General features: G+C 41.7%; 1 protein-coding gene across 1 annotated transcript in view; it reads left to right on the forward strand.

The window, feature by feature from the left end:
* Positions 1-6,885: 6,885 nt before the first annotated feature.
* NEK7 (NIMA related kinase 7) overlaps positions 6,886-22,277 on the forward strand; it is a 68,957-nt gene continuing 53,565 nt past the window's right edge. Inside the window, 4 exon segments of the mRNA XM_053984948.1 lie at positions 6,886-7,097; positions 8,534-8,575; positions 8,577-8,726; positions 19,315-19,399. Coding sequence (XP_053840923.1) covers positions 6,886-7,097; positions 8,534-8,575; positions 8,577-8,726; positions 19,315-19,399 — 489 coding nt within the window.

Raw genomic sequence — 22,277 nt, forward strand, 5'->3', positions numbered from 1 at the left:
GAGTCCTTTTCACAGCCTGCTGATACATGAAACATTTTAATAAGCACAGGGAAAGGATTAGTTTTATTAAGGGTAATTACAAGCTGCTAGCCACCTATAAAATGCACCCCCATTTTATTGTAAAATGCCAATGATATTTATTTCACTTGTTCTGTGCATTTTTCTTGTCTCCAGCTGGCTCTGAAGTCAGTACCTCATTCTAGCAAAATTGTCGCTGAAAATCATGTTCTTTCTAAGGTTTCAGCTAAAAAAGGCTAAACACTGAAATTAAGTTCGCTTTTTTGACTGACAATAGTTATTTTTAGGATAAATGCAGCTATTCCCCACTCATGCCGTTAGCTCAGTTCGGTCAACACCCTTCCAGCATCACCAGAAATTATTATTCATTTGCATTGCAGCACAGGCATAGGCTCCATTCTACAAGCAAAGTGCAAAGACATGGTGAGAGACAACTCTTGTTTGGAAGAATTGCACTCTAACCAGTTGTGACACAGGCTGAGAGAAAGGATGCTAGCAGAACAAATGCTGGTTTATCTTCATTTTGTTTCCATCTGAAAGGTTGGAACAGGAGATAGGAAATTTGGTCAAGCTTATATGGAAAGAAAGAATAAAATTATTTGAATTAAATTTATCAAGTGACAATGGAGTTGAGGACATATTGGTCAAAGTAAGATTAGACTCTGGGCAAAGTGTCTATGTGCCATGTATGTACATTTTTGTCTTGTGTCAGGACTAAATGTAAACTCTAAATGGTGTTTAATTAATCATGAGCCTCAGGCTGCCTTCCTCCAAAGGTGTACGTTTTATTGAGCTCAGCTAAGACCCAAAGTGTGTATTTAGAATAGCTGCCAAGTGTATACCTGGAATGAGACAGCGGATAACACAATACACAAATAACACAATTTGAATATGCACCTCCATGAGGTTTGTGGTTTCCTTGACTTGAGTTCTAAATAGACAAAAATGCATTTATCTTACCTATCACTTTCCACTAAAAAATCCCAATATATTTAACAAACTTCTAAATTGTACCTGTTTTACTGTGTAAGGTAAGGTGCTTCTTTGGACACCCCAAAGTTTCCACACTGGGGGTACAATGGCATGGATGTCTGATCTACCCAGGAATTTAGTCAGGTGGGAGAGGAAAATTAAAGGTATGCTTAAGATTTTAGTAATTTTTTAGACACCACATCCTCATTTCCTAGGCACCACTGAAGCCAATCGATTCAGTATATGGATCCATATGCATGGATATTTACTTCAGTTAGCTTAAAATGTAATAGCTGCGAATTTTCATTCACAATTACTGCATTTTTGTTTTGCAGTATTATAGTAATAATGTCTCCAGCATAATACAATTGCTACCAGCTATAAATCACTGAGGGAAAGGATGAACTTGACTAAATTTTCTTTTTTATTTGTTAAAATACTCAGATCCAACAGCTAAGGCCCAGGTCTTCAGCTGTGTAAATCAGCATGACTCCACTGAAGTCAGAGCAGTTACACCAACTTACACTGGGTAAGAGCCTGAACTTCAGTGACACCAGATATACAGTTTACAGGTTTTATTGGCAAGTACATGTTTATAGACTTGAAGGCAGTTTCTAATCCTGTGTCATATCGTAAACACTACCACCTTGGACAAACAGACAGAACAATTATTTGGAAGCTGAAAGTCTTACCCACTTCTGTAAGAGTTTCTTTTAGATGAATATGCTTCCCTGAAAGAACTTCATGCATGAAGGATCATTACCAGACAGAAGTTAGCTTCTACCATTAGCAAAACGTACTAATACTCAGATTCTGGCATTCAGAGCAGGGTAATCAACTTAGGAGGTGAAAAATTGAAAAATATATAAAGGGAATTCCTTGCCATTACTGATTAGTCACATAGTTACTGAAACTGTTACATTTGTAATGTTTAAAATGGTTTGGACCTTTAGATAAATGTAAAGGATGACTTAGCAAAAAAAAAAAATCTTGAGAAGAACAGTTGGGGGTTTATAATAAATATTTGTTAAACAGGAAGAACTGAGGTAAGACATAATACAAATGAATATGCCTGTTGCTGGTTCTTGAACAGTCATTGCCATCATGTGTGAACGGCAGAACTATCCCTGAACTGCATTTGAACTCACTGCCTGGGTGCTTTGTTACTGACATTGCTAAAATGAGAGCGAGCAGTGCTGCCCTCAAAGAACATGGGGAGTGCCAGGACACGCTGAGGGAAGATGTGGATGCACTGGGGTATGAAAAACCTGAAACCTGCTCAGCAGGCTGCAGAGGAGTGGGAGTCTGGATGGACAGATCAGCTGGTGCTCAATTAACCTGCACCAAAATGTAGTTTTCTTTATTACCAGTAAGCCAGGTAAGGCTAACTGTGCTCACTACAGGAAATATACAAATATTTTCTTCCTTCAGTTAAACAATAACACATGTATTAGGATAATACATCAGAATAGCAGTGTGCTAGAACATAGAATAATTTTGAAAAAAATAACTGTATTTAACTGTGATTATTTATATAGAACCAAATTTTAGGAAAAGGTATTGCACAGCACTCAATATAGCCCAGCACTGATCCTTTCTTTGTATTGCAATGCAGCTTAATTTCTTTAAGCAATTTTAGTGAAGATTTGTTGAGAAGTTTTACTGAAATACAGGAATCTCCTATCATCCAAACTCCCTGTTTCCACATACCTTTCCAAAAACTCTCACAGGTTTCTGTGGTATAAAGGGGTTCCCTGTAGGAACCCCTCATAATATCCACATAAGCAAACAGTTTTTCTATCCTGCAGACTTCCTGCTTCTGATGTGTTTGGAAGAGGTTTCACAATAAAGTTTTATACCATTACTAACATTTTCCTTCAAATGCTTTTGCTCTGCCTTTTACAGTTTCATGTAGACATGTAGCCTGCCAGAGGTTTTGCTATTTTCTGTTTTTCTCATCTGAACACCCTTTTTTTAAGAAGCTCCTATTCCTTTTTAATAATATCCTTTATTCTCATGTGGAGCTCTGCTAGTCTTCTGGAGACCCTCTAACTGGCTTTGACCGATGATAGATACTTACTCAGAAACTCTAACACAGATAATTTCCTCCTAACTTACTTTTAACAAACTTCCTTGATTTTATGTAGTCTTGTTTTCAACATTGTTGCTATGGTAAGTTTATTTGGCCTTTTTGCTTCTAAAGATTTTTGAATTTGAATATATTATGATCAAAATTCTAAAGCAATTCTTTGATACAGAAATTCAGAAGGTCTGGTGCCATGCTTGATACAAATCAGTTCTCCAAGCTCCCCTGGATTGCTCCAGTTAATGATTTATGTTGTCTAAAAGCTTAAGTTCTGCATAAAGCCCTATCATAATATTTCTCCAGTGCAAATATAATGGAGATCTCTTTACTCCTGCCTTCACAGCTTTCTCATTTCCACATCCATGTCACAGGCAGCTCTCCTAGCCTTTTTACTGTTAGTAACAAAGAACCAGGAGAGAGGGAGGCTTTTCAGGCTTCAAGGACTTAGAGCAGAGCAGTTGCTCCTTTTGATTAATTTCCTGTACTTTATTGATTTGAAGAACCTGAAGAATTGTTAACCAGTGAGCTGTTATGCTACGCTCCTATCTCTGTGACCTCGAAGACATCTATCCCCATCCTCCACTGTCCTAGTGAGCTCTTCTGCCTGAAAGTTTTAAAGTTTTCAAATCTATATTTTTCCTGAGTCTTCAGTTTATTCTGTTAATGAACATCTCAAGAGTCTCCAGCTGTACAGAGCCCTGGATAACAGCAGAAGCAAGTTAGGAACCATCCAGGGAGTTGGGCTAAATGTTTGAATTCCTGGTTGATTTTTATGTTGTTACCTAGCACTCTCTAGGTGCTTTTAATTCTAGCAGCTTAGTCCTGACAAAAGACATTGTTTTCAGAGACAATCCAAGTGTCACATTGCCATTCCAAGTAATATCCTTTGTCGTCATGGGATATTTTTTATATTCTTGAACTCTGACTATATTTATAGGTTATGTCTATTCACAGATTTCAATGATCAGAAAAAGACTGGTGCAGCTTTCTTAAATCACTGCTGAAATGTAAATAATAGCATGACTAATGAAGCTTAGCATCCACTGACAAAGAGTGAGGTCCTTGTTCCTTCTGCCTCTGGCCTGTTCAATTCCAGGTGTAAAGCATTTGCTGCCAACACCTTCAGAAGTTGGTAAGATGTAGGGAACAAGGCATGTTCTCCCTCACAGATCCCTAATTCCAGCATGTCTTTGCCCATTTTCTCTAATCCTTTGCTAGCTGGTTAGGCAGTGTCCCCTCTGGCCTCTGAGAGAAGCTTTTGCCAGAGATAAGCCTGCTCCTTAACAATCCCTGAGGCTACTGGATCTTCTGGAGCCTCTTCTGCCTTTCTGATTCTGTTTGATATAAAGTCTCCATTACAGAGAATATTAGACAAATTTATTTAACTGTAAATGTGCATTGAAAAGCAAAGAAAAACATCCTTCTATAAATAAACATTTGTACAACCCAGGTCTGAAGAGGATCTTCTGTGGAAGATGTGTCACTTTGCAAATTTAAAATTAATGGGGGCAGTGTAGTTACATTTATATGAAAGAATATTTGCCTGGTTGTGATGATGAACTAATTAACTAAAGCAGACTCTTCATTTTTAGCATCTCTGAGTCCCAATCATCAAGAATAAAATAGAAACAACCATCTTCTAAGAAAGATAAGGTTGGAATACAGGAAAGAGAAGATGCTTCATCAACTAGTAATGTAAGGCTATAGTAGCCGTTGGATTCAGGTGTCTGAAGAGAGAAGTCAAAATATTATGGAACTGTACAGTGAAATAACAGCATGGAGAAAATCAAACAAAGTGAATGAAAGTGAAAGAGCAGTGAGTATAAAAATAGGATGAAAGAAAAAGAATTCAAATACAATCAGATTAAACAAAGGAAGACTAAGAAACCTATCATAAAAAAAGGCAAGTAAGCCCTGTGTATTCTCTTTTTATGCATGAACGTAGAGAAACCTTCAAATGCTTCCTAAGTCTAGGTTGTGAATTGCTCATTTTCCATGTAATAGAGGCTAGAAAATAGCAATAGCTGGGTATTACAGTACTATTGCCTTTACCCGTGCAAACACAAGACCTAATAAGACTCAGTATTTTAGGGTCAGCTACATATCAAATAACAATCTCTCCTTTTACCAGCAGAGGTTTTGCAAATAGGTGACTGCCCTCACACAACCCCACTTCTGGTTGAGGCTGGAGAGATTTCTGGAGAAGGAAGTCAGTGGAATTGCTGATTGTAATTCTTTAAAATAACTTCTTATCATTGTATGGCAGATCTATTAAGCTTTCACTCTGTGGTATGTGGGGAGCCCTAATGTATTGCACTTTCTACAAAAAAAATCCATGGAATTCTTGTTCAAGAAACTGCATTTACAACATAATTTATCCACAAAAAAAAAAAAGAAAAAAAAAGAAAAAAAAAAAAAAAAGAAAAAAAAAGAAAATGAAAATATTCTCTTAATCATGATTCCAATGAATTATTTTGGAGTACCCTAAAGAAATACAAAATGCACATCAAAGGGGAAGGTCATAGGGTATGTCTAATTCTACAGCCTGGGTGGTTACCTTATCACTGTATTTGTCCAGTGGCATCAAATGCCCCGATGCTAATACAGAGGAAATGTGCAGAAAGATTAACAAATCAGAGAAATGAGAGTCAACAAAAATAATTTCATTTCAAATTTCATTAGACTTTCTATCACTGGTGACATTGCAGATGTCTCAAAGCTGAAAAGTTTGCCTCAAAAACAGATATAATTTTGTACACAGGGAAGTGAATAGACTTTTTCCAGTCACACTGGCCCATTTCCTACTTCTTTTGCAAGGCTTAAATCAAGTATTACGATACCTGTTACAAGGAAAAAACTGCAGCAAAACCTCCAACCCTTACGAGAACTTAAGTTTTGCTTTGGAAAAATCAACATCTGATTCAAGGTAATTCTCAATTACTGTTTTCTCTCTTTAAAACTACCGGAGTGCCTTTTACAGAGGACTTCTACACCTGAGGAAAAAAGTTATTTGATCACAGTAATCCATAACCTTACTGGGGAAACTGGTCAGCTTTTGTACTTTTCCCCCCATCATTGGTTCTTAAGGCTTCTCTTCTGTGTAGGTAATCACTTTTCCCTGCACTGAAGGAGAGTAGACTTTCAGGAACCTGAAACGAGTAGTCTGGAATTCAGTTTTTTTTATCTACTTAAACCCAGTGCTGTTGCAAAGTAGAAGCTGGTGGAACAGGACTGACCAAGTCCGGTGTTTTTTGTTCCCGTCACTTTTATTTCTCCCAGTATAGCAAAAAATGAGTTTGTGTCACTTCCAGCTGATGTACTCAGTTAATACCGACTGTCTCGCAGATTGAGTATCACAACTCAAATACAAAATGAGCAAGTCTGGCATGCTGCGTTTTCAAATCCGGCAGGGCCCAAGCCTTAGAGCCGTGCTGTTCAGAACAGCAGGGCCAGTCCCTGCTCCAGAGCCCGGAGCTGGTGTTCCTCCCGCTCCCGGCCGCTCCCGCTTCGGCCCGGGGCGAGCGGCGCTTCCCGTAACCGCAGTGCCCGGGCCCCGCTGTGCTCCACGGCACGAACACGCTGGGACGGGCACTCCTTGTCTCACCGCGCGTACCACTCCGGTCATTTCCAGAGGAGCTGCGAGCTCCCCGCGCAGAGCCAGAGCCAGAGCCAGAGCCAGAGCCAGAGCCAGAGCCAGAGCCGGCCCGCCGCGACCGACCGCGGCCACCCCGGCGGACACCGCGCCTCCGGCCGGGCGGGGGCAGCGGAGCGAGGCGGGGCCCCGAGGCCGCCCCGCCCCATCCTCGGGGATGCCGGGATGTTTACGGGCCTGACAGGAGCGGCGGGGGGTGGAGAGCAGGTCGAGGCTGCTGCCGGTGGCTGCGCCGTCCGCCAGGAGCCCCGCTAGGCGCCCGCTGCCAGCGCCGGCGCGGCTCCGGGCTCGAGGCGCCGAAGAAGCCGGGGAGGAGCGGCGGCCGGTCCCGGTCTCCCGCGCCAGGAGCAGGCGGAGCCAGGCTGCCCGGTGAGCGGGGCGGCGGCGGGGCGGCGGGAGGCGGCGGGGCCGGGGGGTCGCGGGGGTCCGGGCGGCCGAGCCGGCGCTGCCGGGGCGCTCCCCCCGCCCGGGGGCTGCCGGCGGTCCCGCCTCCCGCCGCCGCCCATTGGCCGCGGGGCTGCGAGGCGCGGCGCCATTGGCCGCGGCGGCTGCCGCTCCGCCCGCCGCGCGGGGAGGGAGCGGCGCGGGGCCGGGGCGAGAAAGTTTGTGCGCGGCGCTGGGGCGGGATGGCCGCGGGCTGCGCCGCGTCCGGAGCACCGGCACCTGCCCCGCGGCCGGAGGGGCGCCGAGCCGCCGTGTGCCGGCAGGGCGAGCGGCGCCCTGAGCGGTGGAGTTTCGCCCGGTGGCGGCTGCCGCGTCGCCTCCGCTAGAGGAGCGGGCGGCCGGGGACCCTGCCCGGCGGCCTCGCCACCTCCGGCGCCAGCCTGCCTGCGGCCCGGCCGGCCCCCGTGCCTCTGCCGCGCCGGGCTCCTTGCGTGCCTGCCTCAGGCGGAGCTGCTTTCCTTGGTGTTCCTCGTCGGTTTCCTCCAGGCTGCCGTGCCCTCCTCTCGCTTGGGGGTGGGTGTCGGGCAGATGCTCCCGGGACGGCCCCGCCTGGGGGTGTCACACGGCAGCGGGTGAGAACAGCGCCGTCACCGGGAGCCGCGGCCCTGCGGCTGCGAGGGGGAGCGGCCCCGTCCCGGCGGGTCCGGCGGCCTCTGCCCCGCGCCTCCCCGGGAGGTCGCCGGGGCTGCCCGGCCGGGCCCTGCCTCTCCCGGGTGCGGGGCTTGCCCGCGGGGCTGGGGAGGGCTGCGACCTGGTGGGAGACGCTGGAAGTGAGGCATTCTCTGTCTCTGTCCCCTTCTTCACCTTAGCGAGCATCCAGGCTCCGTTATCCTGGTGCTGGCCCCAAGTTCCACTCAGTGTCCATGTGAACTGAACCTGCGTGGTTTTGGGGTTCAGAACGCTGTTCTTCGAGTGCAGTGTGCTTTGGTTTGCTCTGCATTTTTTGAGGGGCATCACCACTGGGATGGTAAAACTACTGAAGATAATGACCCTACTTCTGATAAAATATAACGAAGGGATGTGTGTTCATTAAGCACACAAATATTTAATTATTGATATTAGATACTTTCTAAATAATTTTTTTCCTTCTTGCACCAACTGAATGGTAACTTTTGTCACCTTTTGAAGTGATAGAGGTGTTTTCTCATATTACAGTACTGGCATCGCTTCTTAGGAAAGGTTGCATGTGTGCAGTAATTTCATGGAATGTACTGGATATATTTCCTATATAAAGTTGTGTTACAAGCTGAGATGCAGAAATTGCATAAGGTACCCACTTTGGATTATTAGATCGGATGGTTAGATTCACAGATTGGCTAAATCAGGAAGAATGAAATTTAAAAGTTTTTTTTTTTTTCTAGGTTGTTTAGGAGAGAACTCAAGTATTCCAGTGCTGTAGAAATGTCTATTTAAACTACAGACTTGCACTGTCTTGAGGGAGATGAAATGCAGTGGAAAACAGTCATTAGTTCATGGCCTATGGAAAACTTAGGCAGAGGAAGGAAAACTGTGATGGAAAGAGGGAAACTTACAAGCAAGTCTGACAACTTTAAAGTAAGAACTTAAAGCCATGTTTGTTATTTTTAAATGTTTTGATAATAAGGAAGAATAATGTTAAGAGCACTTGTTCTTTAATTTCAAAACATGAAGATACTATATTTAGAAATAAGTGATGTTTGGGTAGATGGCTTGTCAGAGCACACTTAGAGGTTGATCACTGTAAGGATGGAGATGCTGTCTTTTTCATAGATATCTTTATTTAACATCCTAGCTAGTCACTGCAGTAAAAAAAAAAAAATTGAGATCAAGGAATTTTGTTCAACCAAAAATCTTTTTTTGATGGACTTACCACAGCGTCTTCTAGGGTCTGCACAAATTAGATAAGTAGATTCCTATCCTCACCATAGAAGCTTGTTTCAAAAGAAGGAAATAATCTAACATTTTAGAGTTCATCGGAAGGCCTGTGAGCAAATGAGAAAGTCAGATGAAAAATAGAGTGCAGGAAGTCAGTTGCTCATTTTACTGTGACCTGTGGTATCTTCTGGATTATAAGACAGAGCCATCTCAGTTGCACAAAACATAGTCCTGTGTATTTGTGCACAATTTGCTGAGGCAGTTTGTACATAAATACTGCCCCCCCCCCATGTGTAATAAACTTAGTGCAGTACTCTCTGCATTTATACTGATGCTAAATTCAGCTTACCACTATCAGTGCCTTGCTGCCTTCTGAAGTTTGATATTGTTCCAAACATCTGTGCTGGATGCTTGCTTCAGTTCACCTTACATTGGAAAGTCCCCTAGGAAAAGTCCAACTGCACTAACTCCTCCTCTACCTCCAAGGGAAGCTTTTGTGATTTGGTGTTTATCCAAAAATCCCTTCTGATTTAGGAGATGATGGGATTATCCTGTGAAGGTTAATACTGTGAATAGTTTTAGGAGTTAACTGACTAATTTCCAGAGAATTTGTTCAGTTTATCTGCATTCCATGTGCTTTGCAAATGAGATGAAAATAACTGACCAAAATACCAAAGTGGTGATACTGGCAGCCTTTAGAACACTGATTTGCTGTATTTATCACCATTTCACTTCTCTGGCCACATGGGAAGGACCTGAGCCCTAGACTGAAGTACATAATCTCACTTTGTTTTTCCTTAATAAGTATTAAAATGATTCTTCCTGTCACATTAGTTTAAAAAACTGCAGAGAAGCCATGCTGTTAAAATGAATTGTTTCTTTGGTGAAGAGACCCCTGTGCATTTGTTTCAGGCATGTAAAACAAATCTGTGATTCAGTTGTGATTTTTGTAGCAAGAAAATCTGCAGTATTTCAAGTGCCACTGTAACCTGTTGGGCATATAGCACTTATTTATGCAAGGGAATTTGTTATAAAATTTTAAACAAGACATTAAAAAGAGCAATTTGTAAGAAAATACTGTGAACAATCATGTTAAAACCTGATTGCACGTAGTTAATCTTGTGATACTAGTGACTTTTGTTTTGGATTATAGGTGATGAAGTAAATAGATTGTTTGCATCATGTGGCATTTTGGAGTCTGCATTCAAGCCTCTTCAAGCTGCTTGGAATGATTTATAGCAAAGTTATTGCTGTCTTATTTAATAGCTTTATTTATGTTGGACCAGATGAATTACTTTACAATGTCATAAAAGTTCATGTAGAGCTTGTAGATTAGATTGTTGCTGAAGCCTTTGGGAGATATTTGAATTAGATGCTGTGAAGTATTGATGAACCAGTCTTTCTCAGTTAATTTCAATTTTCTGTAGTTAAGAGTATAGAATTTACAAAATTACTGATTCTTTGATAGCTGAAAGGCAAAAGTATCAGGTGAACTAAAAGTTACTTCTAAAACTAAGTAAAAACTTGTTGTGGGAAAACACATAGCCTCCTGCCCTGTAGAGGCCCTTCTTCTGTACCCTTTTTGTCCTCATCTGAGAGCAAATCCAAAAAAGGAGTTGTCTTTGCAGCAGTAAACTTCCAGTCCTTACCCTGACTGAAATTCAGAACTGTGTGTTGGGTACGTGGGCTGTGTGTGAACTTTGCAGAGACCAGCAGGACTTGAGGAGCAGCCTGCAGACAGAGTGTCCAATGTACTGCTGGTCATTGAGGGTGCTCCACAGCCACACATGGATCTTGCACCTTTTAGACAGTGGTGGTTTAATGTAAAACACAGAAACAGCTGCAGCCTTGAGTGTTGGCTTGCCTCTGAAGTGTGTGTGCTGGCTGCTGCCTGCCTTGCTTCTGGGCCCAGGGATCCTGGCTTACTCGCTACTTTCAGGAGTCAAGGGTAATGCTGCTCAGAGGTTCACAGAAAGTCTGTTAAATATGGCTGGTGTTTCTTTTCTGATTCTTTACAATGCTTCCTTCATTTTATCATCTTTGGGGTAGCAGATTTTAAACTAGATGTTACAGATAAATTTTTTCAGCTAAAGAATGTGCATCTGACACCTGCAGTAGGATGTCTTGCACTGCTTTCTAAGATACTGAGACGTTTCTTTGAGGAGTGTGTGGGATTTATTGTTAAATGTGTTCTACCTCACCTGTAGCAGCATGGACATTGTCAGCCAGAGTTATTGCACAGTTATGTCCACCCAGTATTCTAATTGGGATGTATTTTCCCTGTGCTTAGCCATAATGGGTTTATCTGACAGTGCTTCCAGTCTTTTAATTTGTCTTGTGCTTTTAACTCATGTGAAGATCAGCTGTTTACACTTTTAGTAAATCTCTTTATGAATAATTTGCTTTTATAGATGCATTTAAAGTCATGCCTTCATTAGGACTCCCTCTCTGTGAGAGCTGTGAGGTTTTGCACCTTGTAAGGGTTTTTAAATCACATTTTAGCTTCCTTTATCTTAACATCTTCATTTTTGGGGTTTTTTCCTCCTTTTATTTTCTTTTCCTTTTTCCAGTTTAACTTGTTGTTCTTATTCATGCTCCTTACATTTATCTTGTTCACTAGTTCTACTTTCCCATACAGTATTTTGTTGACAAAACTCTTGGGTTGGTTTCGAGTGCGTTACCTTCTCTCTGTGAATACCTTCTCTGTGTTGTGGCACTTGCCTTGCTGTTGCAGCTTTTTGAAGTGCTTGTTCACCTCCCTGCTGAGGATGAAGCACAGCTAAATGTGGTGAGCTAACTTACTAGCACACTGTTGCCAGAGGGAAGATGTTCTGTTCCTTCTACAATCCCTTTCCTACATCTCCCATCCCTGAACTTCCCCTTCTTACTTTTTTTCTCTGGTGCTCAGCAGAGTGCCCCACATGCTGGACCTGCTCTCTGCTTGCAGAGAAGAAGCCGAGCTGCGTCGGAGAGTTGGATCAGCTTTGCAACAGGGCCAGAGAGTTCAAGATGGCAATGTGGATCGTGTGGCAGAGAAAGTGAGAGAAAGAAAGCTCTTTGGTGTTACTGAGCCATTAGGCTGACTTGTGTAATTTAATGTTAGAGATGTAATTAGACAGTAGATTCAGCTGATCCAAGTTAGCTGGGGCTAGAGCAGTCCTATGTCTTCCCCTCTGTCTTTTGCCATCACAGTTCTATCCTTGTCTCTGCAATGATATGATTCTGGGAACTAAACTGGGAAAAAGTGACTTGGTCAAGGTTAGTTTTCAGCTAGTTTCACTTTGCTTACTGGGAGTCTGGGTAGCCACAGCAGCCCCACTGGAAGAGGGTTTGGGAGTCATGGCTGAAGGCAGGGGAAGCAGCAGCAGCACATCATCCATTCACCCTGTCTTAGAGCTGCTTGCTTACAGATGCAGTAGCACAGCCTGGGGTGGTGTGGGCTGAGGCTTTGCTTTCTAGATGGTATCATGGTTAAATACAGTGCATTGTTCCCTACAATACTTTTCATTGTGATGTTATTATCATCTACCTATGCCCTTTATAACTGACTATTGAAATGGGTTCTCAAATTTCTTTCAGGTGAATAGAAACTAAATGAAAAATGTAGAAGCTTGCTGCTCAAGCAGTTTCAGTTCCTGTTTGTTTTTCAGTTCATAAGAAATAACAAACAAACAGTTCAATAAAGGGCAAGTCAGTGCATGTATAACCCTTTGGGAGCACCTTGCAAGATAAGCAATTTACTTGAGTGGCATAACTGAAATGGAGAGGGAGAAGTAAACAAACTAACTTTTTAAATTGTGCAAATGAAGAGGAATAGAAGCAGAGTTGTGAAGCAGGAGAGCTTCGACTTTCATCTTCTAGTCAGACAGCACTGACAGAGCAAACTCTTAGTAGCTGGGGAATGACAGTGAGTGGCATGTGTGTTTTCAGGGTTGGAGTGAAAATAAGCCTGGTGAGTCGGGCCAAATGGATGAGAAAGTTGAGTAGGAATTCTTAGTGTATTCCCTTACTTTCTTCCAAAAGGGTTATTTGTGTATGGCTGCTCTTGCTAAAACCAACTTCTACCCCAGGTTAAACTGTTTGTGTGTTTTTTGACTGCTTTGACTGAACTGCCCATGAGTAGGGAATTTGGACATAAATTTGCTGAAAAATGCAGTATTTCCAAGTGGGTAGTTAATATCTACCTGTAGATTAACAACTGCTGGGAATTTGTGTTGTTCAGATTCAAAGCTGTCCCTACAGAGGGGAGGAGTGACTTGGCATCCTGCGGGGAGTATTGATCTGCCTTTAAGAAACTGCTTCTAAAATTAAAACTAATCCTTTTTGAATATAGATGATATGGATCTGTACTGAATCACTTCCAGTACTTTAAAATTGCATGTACAGCTACTCTTCAATGTGGATGCTCCTGCAGAGAATTTGCAAAATGGGTATGTGTTTTCCACACTTTAGAAGACATTTCAGGTTTTTTGGACAATGTGAGGCAAATATTTACTATTAGCTGACAGTGGTAAAAATGAAATATTCTATGTATGTACACACTTAGGTATAGGTACATAATCTGTGCGCAGATATGTGCACATATATATCTTAATATGCATATATATGTTTATGTATATGTATGTATACTAATAGGGATATGTGACATTTTATTGTGATAATGGTGAATTTGGTCTTCCAGTACTGAGTCTGCTTTGTCCCTTGTCAGTTAGTCTTGGCAGACTAACTTCAAGTGGGTGTCAGCTTAAATGCATTTTGCATTATTAATGCACACATATAAAAATATATGTAAATATAAAAACGTTATAAACTGCAGCCTGCCCCCAAGTTGCCAGCACTGAGTGGGTACTGAAGAGTGTTGATCAGTGTTGATGACCTGACAAAGTGTGGGCCGAGTTTGACCACCAAGCCAGTTCCCTCCAGTGGCCAAGTTTTTGCCTTAAAGAGGTAAAGAATGACTTAAGACAGTCTGTCTTACAGGGCAGTTCTGTGGCTGTTTTTTACCCTGCTCCCATCAAGCTGAAGGACCACATGGTTACTGCTGGGTCTGAAGTTTGTCTCCTCCTGCAAGGTCTGTGCCTTTGGCGCTGGGAGGTTGTGTCAGTGTGACTGCAGGTGACAGAGAGCAGTGCTGGAATCCGGCTGGCACGCCTGGGCTCCCTGGCACACACTGCTGGGATTAGCACTGGTGCGGTGGGCTGTGGAACTGTGTGTCGGATATTCAGGAAGGCACTTGGAAATCTAAACCCTTGTTTCCACAGCACTTGGCTTTTTTTAGGTTCAACCAGGGGGACTGTTTGAATGTTCTACCTACGTTTAAATTGTGCTTTTGAGTAGCTGGGACTCATCATATAAGCAAATGGGAATGTTTCTGTAGCCTGTGTTCTTACATGAAAACATAATATTGATATGTGGTGTTGGGTTCCCCACCACCCCTCAGCTGAGGCTGATCCTTATCTTTAAATTTAGTAAAGATAAATGAGAAGTTTGTTGCTCTAAATTTTTTCATTTTAAATCCATGTTAGATACTGAAGAATCTTAACTTTACACAAAATTTACAAGATAATTATTTACGAAAAATAGTTGTTCCTGAAGAGCCTTGTCTCTAACTTAATTAAAATAATGGTTATAGTAAAAACTGAAAATATCTGCCTTAATTGGTGGTGTAATCCAGAAGTAAACATAGTACATTCCATTCTTTGAGAACAGCCAAATTGACTGTGTCCCTGATCAGCACATCCTGAACCAGTGTAACTCTTGTGTTTCTCTGTGTTAGCAATTATGTGGAGTAGTTACAGCTATATTTTGCAGAAAAAAAAGAAGACTGAGCTTCTCAGATTCTCAGCAGAACTGTAACATTCTGAGCATTCATTTAAGTATATGCTCTTTTCCTAAAGTATAGTTGTTTCTGCTTTGACATTGATTACTGTATGTTCTCACTTAAGATGCAAAATTGACAAACAAGTGCATAACAAGTAGCTAATGGAAACCATGTATATTGAGACTATTAATGATGTTTTCTACAAGAAAATGTATTTTTTTGCTGTTGAAGAACTGCCATCTGTTAAAGCAATAACATTTTTGCCTAAATACCATGTGAATTCAGTGTAAATACTTCATGGACTTGGAGCTATGAAACTAGTTCTTAAAAAGCATGTGATTAAGCAGTGCATTTAATCTTTTTCTCCTGGAATAGTCTGATCATGTTTTTAAAGACATAGTTGCTAGACTTAAGTCACAAGATTCCAAGCTTTTCCTATTTTTTTTAAATATTATTTTAGAATACATTCAAGTGAAATGGAAGCAATGAGCTCTGGCTCCTGTTCAGGAGTGGCTCCTCTACTCTGATTGCACTGACAGCCGTGGGTAGTCCTGCCTCTCCTCTGGCAGGCTGCTGGAACCACCTGGAAAGCTGCGTGCTGCCTGTGGGACGCGAGCTTGGCGTGTGGGAGTGTGCTCTTGCCTCTTGGGCTGCTTCTGTCTGTGTGATCTTCAGATGTGTGGGCAGATAGCCGAGAGCTCTGACAGGTGGCCACTGGGGAAGTCAATGAGGACAGTTTGTGAAGGAAGGAAAAGGTGTTACTCCCATTTCAGACACTTGGGGTTTGATGGTCTGACTTTCTGGTGAGGACTCCTTTTCTGCCTTGTGGAGTAAGAGGAATTGCTGTGCCCTTGTGATTTCAAATGAAAAATTGGTCCTGTTGTCTGTGTCCCCAGGAACTTCATTCTGCATCCTTTATGTGTAGGTGCCACCTACTGATCAACTGAAAATGTCAAAGATTCTAAATATTAGTAATTAACCAGAAGCATTAACTATAATTGTAAAGTGCTAGCAGCCATAACCAGAGTATAAGATTTAGTGTATATGCCTGTGTTCCTGTGATCCATATTCTGTGCAAATTGTCCAGATCCAAATGATCTTCATCATCAAAATGGTCAACATCACGTTTGCAAGATAAATGATTCAGAAGGTTCCTTTTTTTTGGCAAGGGTTGTGGTGAAGGCAAGGAGTCCTTTTCCCCTGTGTGCTTGGTTTGAGAGTATTGAAAAACTTGAGTTGCATTTGGAGGTTTTGGGGGGGTGCTGTTATAGTTGACTTGCCTCTCCTCACCTGTTGCTTCTTTTCTGTGAACCTCTATCAGGGTGATGGATTTGCAGAAAGTGGTCACTGTGTTACTTGTTTAAAGAGGTGACAGACATGTTACTAACAGATGTGTTTTGGATTTGCATTTCAATTTTAAACAGGCATGGACTCTTTGGGGTATTTTTAGTGTCTTGTTGCTGTAAATTAGAACTTGAAAACCATCTTTGGAAGAGACAAAATTATTGCCTCAATTGAAATTTCAAGATGAACAATATTACAGCACTATGTTTTGACTTCTGGAGTTAATATTAAAGTGAAAGGCATGCCTGACAGTGAAAACAGTCTTCAAGCAACAAAATCCAATTCTTACTTACATTGTGTTTTATAGTGCATCCTTGGCATTCTTTTGCCTCTTTGTGATTTTGTATGATCAAAACACCACAATTCTCTAAAATATGAATCTATCATGCAGTCTTCAAAGACAAAAATTTAAAGTAACTTTTGTATATGGACATAAAATACTTATCTTTGTCTTTCTGCAAAAGGAACAACAAACCCGTGAATTAATAAATCTTCCATGCTTTGTATGGTAGAATGTTTTACCTCTTTGGTTTGCTTGCTTTTATTATAAAAACAATCTACAGAGGGCAGAGTGACTGGCAGTGGTAGTAATATGACTTCTCCCATTTCTAATCTTTTCCCAAATTTAACAAGAAAAGAGAGGGACAAATTTCTGAACATTTTCAGTCAGTGCCTCTGACCATTCAGACAAGATGAATGGGTTGTTGTATGTTTTGAATCAACATACATCATCTAAACATTGCAGCTAGAGTTTCATTAATCTTGGGTATGTATTTGCAATAGAAGGTAAATGTTTTTTTATTTACTTCTTTTCACTTGGCAATTTGAAGCAAATGTTTGACCCATAGGAATTTCCTATTGGTGGTTAAAATCTTGAATATTGAAACATATTAGTAAAACACTGCAAAACTTTCAGTAGAAATATTGATGCTATTGAAGAGAGTTAAGTGCATATAAAGACTCTTTGAAACAGCACTTCAGAAAAAAATTATTGCCTTCTTGGGAGCGATGGAAAGAGCTCTACAACAAGAAATTAGCAGAAGATTCCTTAAGTTTGCTGTACATTTCTCCCCTGGGATTTGTTGCAACTGCATCAACCCCTATGAATCTACCCAAAGAGTCTAAATTATGAAGATTTGTGACAACAGTTTAATTTTCAGTGCTGTTGTGTTATGGTTTCTTGCCTCGGAGGAGAGGTTGCATGGAGATGTTTTAGAACTTGCAAAAAAAGTTGGTATTGGTGTCCTAGTGCTGGCTGAAAGATTGCCTGGTCAATGGTGTGCACTGGCAGCTGATTTCCCCTTTCTCAGCATGGTCATTCTGACAGTCTTGGAAATCTTGGCAATTCCTACCTCCTCTTCTCTGCTTCTCACTGTAGTTTGATAATTGTTTTTTTTTTTTCCCCTGTTGATCTGCCTGCAGTTGCATTTTTTGGATCTCCTTTGTCTTTGAATCAGTTACAGGTAATACAAAACAACAGGAAGCCCCAACCTGTATGCTTTGTGTGGAAGTATGATGGATGGGAAGGCAAAGCCTAAGGGGACCTTTGGTTGCTCTGGAGCATGGCTGTGGTTTGGTGTCAGGAATTGCTGATGGAGCTGGGATGGCATGTGGATGACTACTTCCAATGGGCCAGGGAGAGCAGATCACTAATGATTTGTTTGTGTATGCTGTCCAGAGCTTACTGCACCAGGGCAGCACAGGGAGAAACTGCAGAGCTGCTTGGTGACTCTTTTGTCTGTTAGTGATCTTACCACAACAACACTGTAAGAGTGGCAGCAGTGCAGCGAGCACAAGCCATTCATTAGCTTCTTGGATATTTTGCAATTGCCTTTGAAAATCTTTTCTAAGGTTTTCTGCTTTCTGTTGAGAGTTATTTCTAACCCTTTGAATAGTCTACAGAAATTACTGGGAAGATTTGCGTGTGTTTTAACAGCTATTGGATTCTGTGTGGAGTGTAAATAGCTTTGTATGTGGAAGTACATAGGTTTAGAATAAATTTATTACAGGAAATTTTCTCATGTTAAACATTTAATGGTGTCAGAAAAGATGTTCTGTGTCTTTCTGTCTCTAGAACATTCAGGATTTGGAGCAGGGGATAAGAAAACAATAAATTGAAAAGCAAGGATAATATCCCTGTCAGACATATGATTCTTGTTCCTCTGAAGGCCTTGGCAGGTTTGACCGGGTAATAGGCAGGGATACTTCACCTTTGTGTGATGAAAAAGTTGTTCAGGCCTTGCCTCTTACTTGTATGAAAGCTTATTTCATTGTTAGCATTCGAAGCTGCCAGTGAACTTTTGTGTTATCTTCTTCTGAGCAGAGCTTGCCCTTGCAGGCATCAGTAACACTGGCTGCTGCACCTGCTCCCCTTAGGGGTGCCTAAGAAAGGATGCACTTAGTTGAGGGGAAAAAAAAAATCTTAAGAGCATTTGCATTTTTGTCTCTCCTGTTTTTCCTACTAAAGATTCAGTGCATTTTGCAACTCTTATTACTGGTTAAAGCCTTGTGTGTCTATCTTGGGAATGTGGCAGCCCTCTTTCCTCCCATTTTCCTGATGGAAAATGAGAAGTTCACAGTTAGGAATGGAGGCTGTGCTTCTAACATGGTATTCCAAAGGCCTCTTAACTGACCTGTCAGAATGTACTGTGTGCATGTTTAGCTCTTTTTCTGTTTAGATGGAACTACTCTTGTGTATTCCCTGAAATCTGCAGATTAATCAATGCAAAAAAGCATTTGTGTGCTGCAGTTGTAACTCTTCTGCTGATCTGCTCTTTGCCCTGCTGCCTGTAGGTCAGGCATCTACATAGTTAAACACGTGGTTGGTGCCCCTGAAGAGTAATAGGATGATGCAGCTTTTATCAGACAGAGTCATTTGTCTCGTGCAAGTAGTTTTAATTCACATTCTTTAATAATAAATTCAGCTGCCTATAGTGATTTATTTAATTTCATAGAAGAGCTAAACACAAGAAAACCACCTTGCCCAAACAGTGCAGAGCTAGGTAAATGTTCTTAAACTCAAGCATACAATTGCTAAGATTAATTCCTTTGTTCTTCTGCTGATGTTCATTAATCATAAATACTGGCTGAATTACAGTGTAATGACTGTATTTTTCTTTTCAGGACATAAAGGACATTGTTGTGTGATAGAATGGATGAACAATCACAAGGGATGCAGGGGCCTACTGCTCCACCATTTCAGCCACAGGTACATATATCTGGATTTTTTTAACTATAACTCATTTCTTAAATAGAGAAAGGGATAGCATTGTTTCTTGTGGTAACAGTGAAACTGTGAACAGATAGAATGTATTCTCATGATCTTGAAAAGAATTCTATATCAGTCCAGTAATCCATAGAAAATAATTGGTTTTAATTTTTGCGTCCTGCTGCTTCACTGACTTTGGGAGGTTGGAGTTGTAGTGTGAGGAGGAAGCAAAGAGGAATACAGTTGTTTCCTTAAGAAATGTTGAGTTGTTAAACTCTATGTTTCAAAATTGTATCCACAATACCATATTTATTTCAGACTGTTCGCTTCACTTATATCTTCTTACACCTCCTGACAGTGATACTGTATGAATTTCTGTCATTACATTGACAGAAATGTAATGGTTAAAACCAGGCATCAGATTTCAACTCCACAACCTCCCTGGACCACCTCCCTTTTGCTGTCACCCTCACAATGAAAAAAATCTTTCCTGATGTTCAGATGAAACCCTCTGTGTTTCAACCTGTGCCCATCACCTCTTGTCCTGTCACGGGGCACTGCTGAAGGAAGCCTGACTCTGTATTTTAACATGTGTTTTTCAGGAATTTGAGCCCATTGATGCGATTCCCCCTGAATCTTCTCTCCTGTAGGCTTGATGTTGCTGGTGCTGTCAGCCTTTCCCCCTGTGATCTGTGCTGCAGAGCCCTGGTCACTTTCTCCAGTATGTCTGTGTGGGGGTGGCCCAGAGCTGGATGCAGCACTCCAGGTGTGCTCCCATCAGTGCTGAGTAGAGGGGAAGGCTCATCTCCCTCCTCCTCTTGGCACCACTCCTCCAAATGCAGTCCAGGACATCACTGTCCACCATGGAATGCATTGCTGGCCCCTGTTCACGTTTGTGTCCAGTGGGACCCCAGGTCTGGCCTGTGGAGCTGGTTTCCAGCAGGTTGCTGCCCATGTATGGGGCTTCCCACTTCCCTGTGGTGAATTGTGTGAGGCTCCTGGCAGCTTGTCAGGATCCCCTAGGATGACATCACGACCCTCTGGTACCTCCAGTCCTCCCAGTTTGTGTCATCAGCAAACTTACTGAGATCACACTTGGCCCCGTTATCCAGATCCATTAAAGATGGTGTTGATCAATACTGGATTGAACCCACTACTGATTGCTGAGGTACTCTGCTAGCTACAGTCCTCCACCCACAGTCAGTGCTATCAGAAACTCATTTGCTATTTGGAATGAAGTACTTGAAAGCTCCATCAGAGTTTATCTGTGAAGTTAAAACACTACTCCTTTACATCGCAAGGATGTTTTGGGAGCGCAGGTAGTACTCCCAAATTGCTTCCACATTGTAAAAGGGTTATGGAGGAAGATAGAAAAATATGGATTAGCAGTCTGAGGCAGTAGACTCTTAAGTTCAAGAACTTCTGTGAGAGTAGAATGGGAGGATTTTAGCATCTAAGCAGAGAAAAGCATTAATCTCTTACTAGACCTGAAAATCCATAAACTGAAGGCAGCATATACTTTTTTGGGGTTTGTTTGTTTTTTTGTCTGGGGTGTGGTTTTTTGTTTGTTTTGGCTTTCCCAAAGCTAAAGAACAGTCGTTTATTAAATCTCTTCTCATATGGAAGCATATGTTTTCTCAGCATTGCTATTCTGCTCTGTTTCCTTGTTTGCCTGTATTCCACTCAAAATGAGGACTCAAAGCCCTGTGCAGTATTCAGTGTACACACAATAGACTTAAGTAGTGAAACATTTTGTTTTATGTTTCATTCAATTGCTTTTCCTGAGGATGTCTGACTTGCATTTAGTGGTAACTGACCAATCAGTTTAACTTTTCATGGAAGTTTTTCAATGGTGTTGTGTAAATCTTTTCCCTGTGTGGTAATAGCTAATGTAAAAACAATGATTTACAGTCTTTAGGGTGATATTTCCCATTAAGTTTTGGATTGGTAACCTTGAGATGCTAGTATTGAGTACCAGAGTGAAAATCTAAGGGAATCTTCTGCAAGGCTTTGCAGCCATATTTTCAGCTGGTTTTCTGGATAAATTGGGACTGTAAAGAAACTTTACTGCAGCCTTATATGTGTTGAATATGTAGTTTCCTTTGGGATTTCAGTGGTAACTTCTCAAAAAAAAAAAAACTTTTCGGCTGCTGTTTCTCATCTCGGAGCTGACTGTTAGTCTGCTTAATGTTCTCTCTCAACCTGAGTAAGCTTAGTTTTATAGGTTAGGAATCCTCACTGAGGGAATCTGGCTTAACATTTTTAGAAACCTGTGGTGTGATTTCTTCAGCAGAAAAGCCCAGTTAGGAAAAACCTGTCTGACTCCACTATTAACTGCTTATTGGAGTCTCTAAATTGTTTCAGTCCACCTATTTGTTCGGTTTTGTTTTTGAACTGAATCTGTAAGTAATTAAAAAGAAATGATCAAGTTGATTTTTGAGTTTTAATTTAATAATCCAGGTGAATTTTTGGCTGGGTATAGTGCACCGGCATACAGTGATGGAGCGATGCTGAGGAGGCTGCAGTGGGAGAGAACAAGAACCTCCTGTGAAGTCTTGCTCACTGGAGAAACTGATGTGTGCCGTGTGCTCGGCTCACCGATATGTACACTGGGATATTTTGGTCAATAAAGTCTTCATTGGTTTCTTCAGTGTTGTCTTAACAGATGTGAGAAACATGCTGTCTTTTTTTGTGCCTGTCTAGGTCAGTACTGAAGTTCATTGATATTTTATGGGGCATGAAATGCTTTTGAAAATGTAAATCTCAAAGATAATGGGAACTGAGTGCAAATAGAAAGTTTTGGAGAAAGAGGGAGGTAGAACATCTCTTGAGAGCTCTGGCTGAAGTGACAGCTACTGTCTGGCATATTTTTAGAAGT

Source organism: Vidua macroura, chromosome 9 (assembly GCF_024509145.1).
Source record: "Vidua macroura isolate BioBank_ID:100142 chromosome 9, ASM2450914v1, whole genome shotgun sequence".
In the NCBI taxonomy this organism is placed as follows: domain Eukaryota; kingdom Metazoa; phylum Chordata; class Aves; order Passeriformes; family Viduidae; genus Vidua; species Vidua macroura.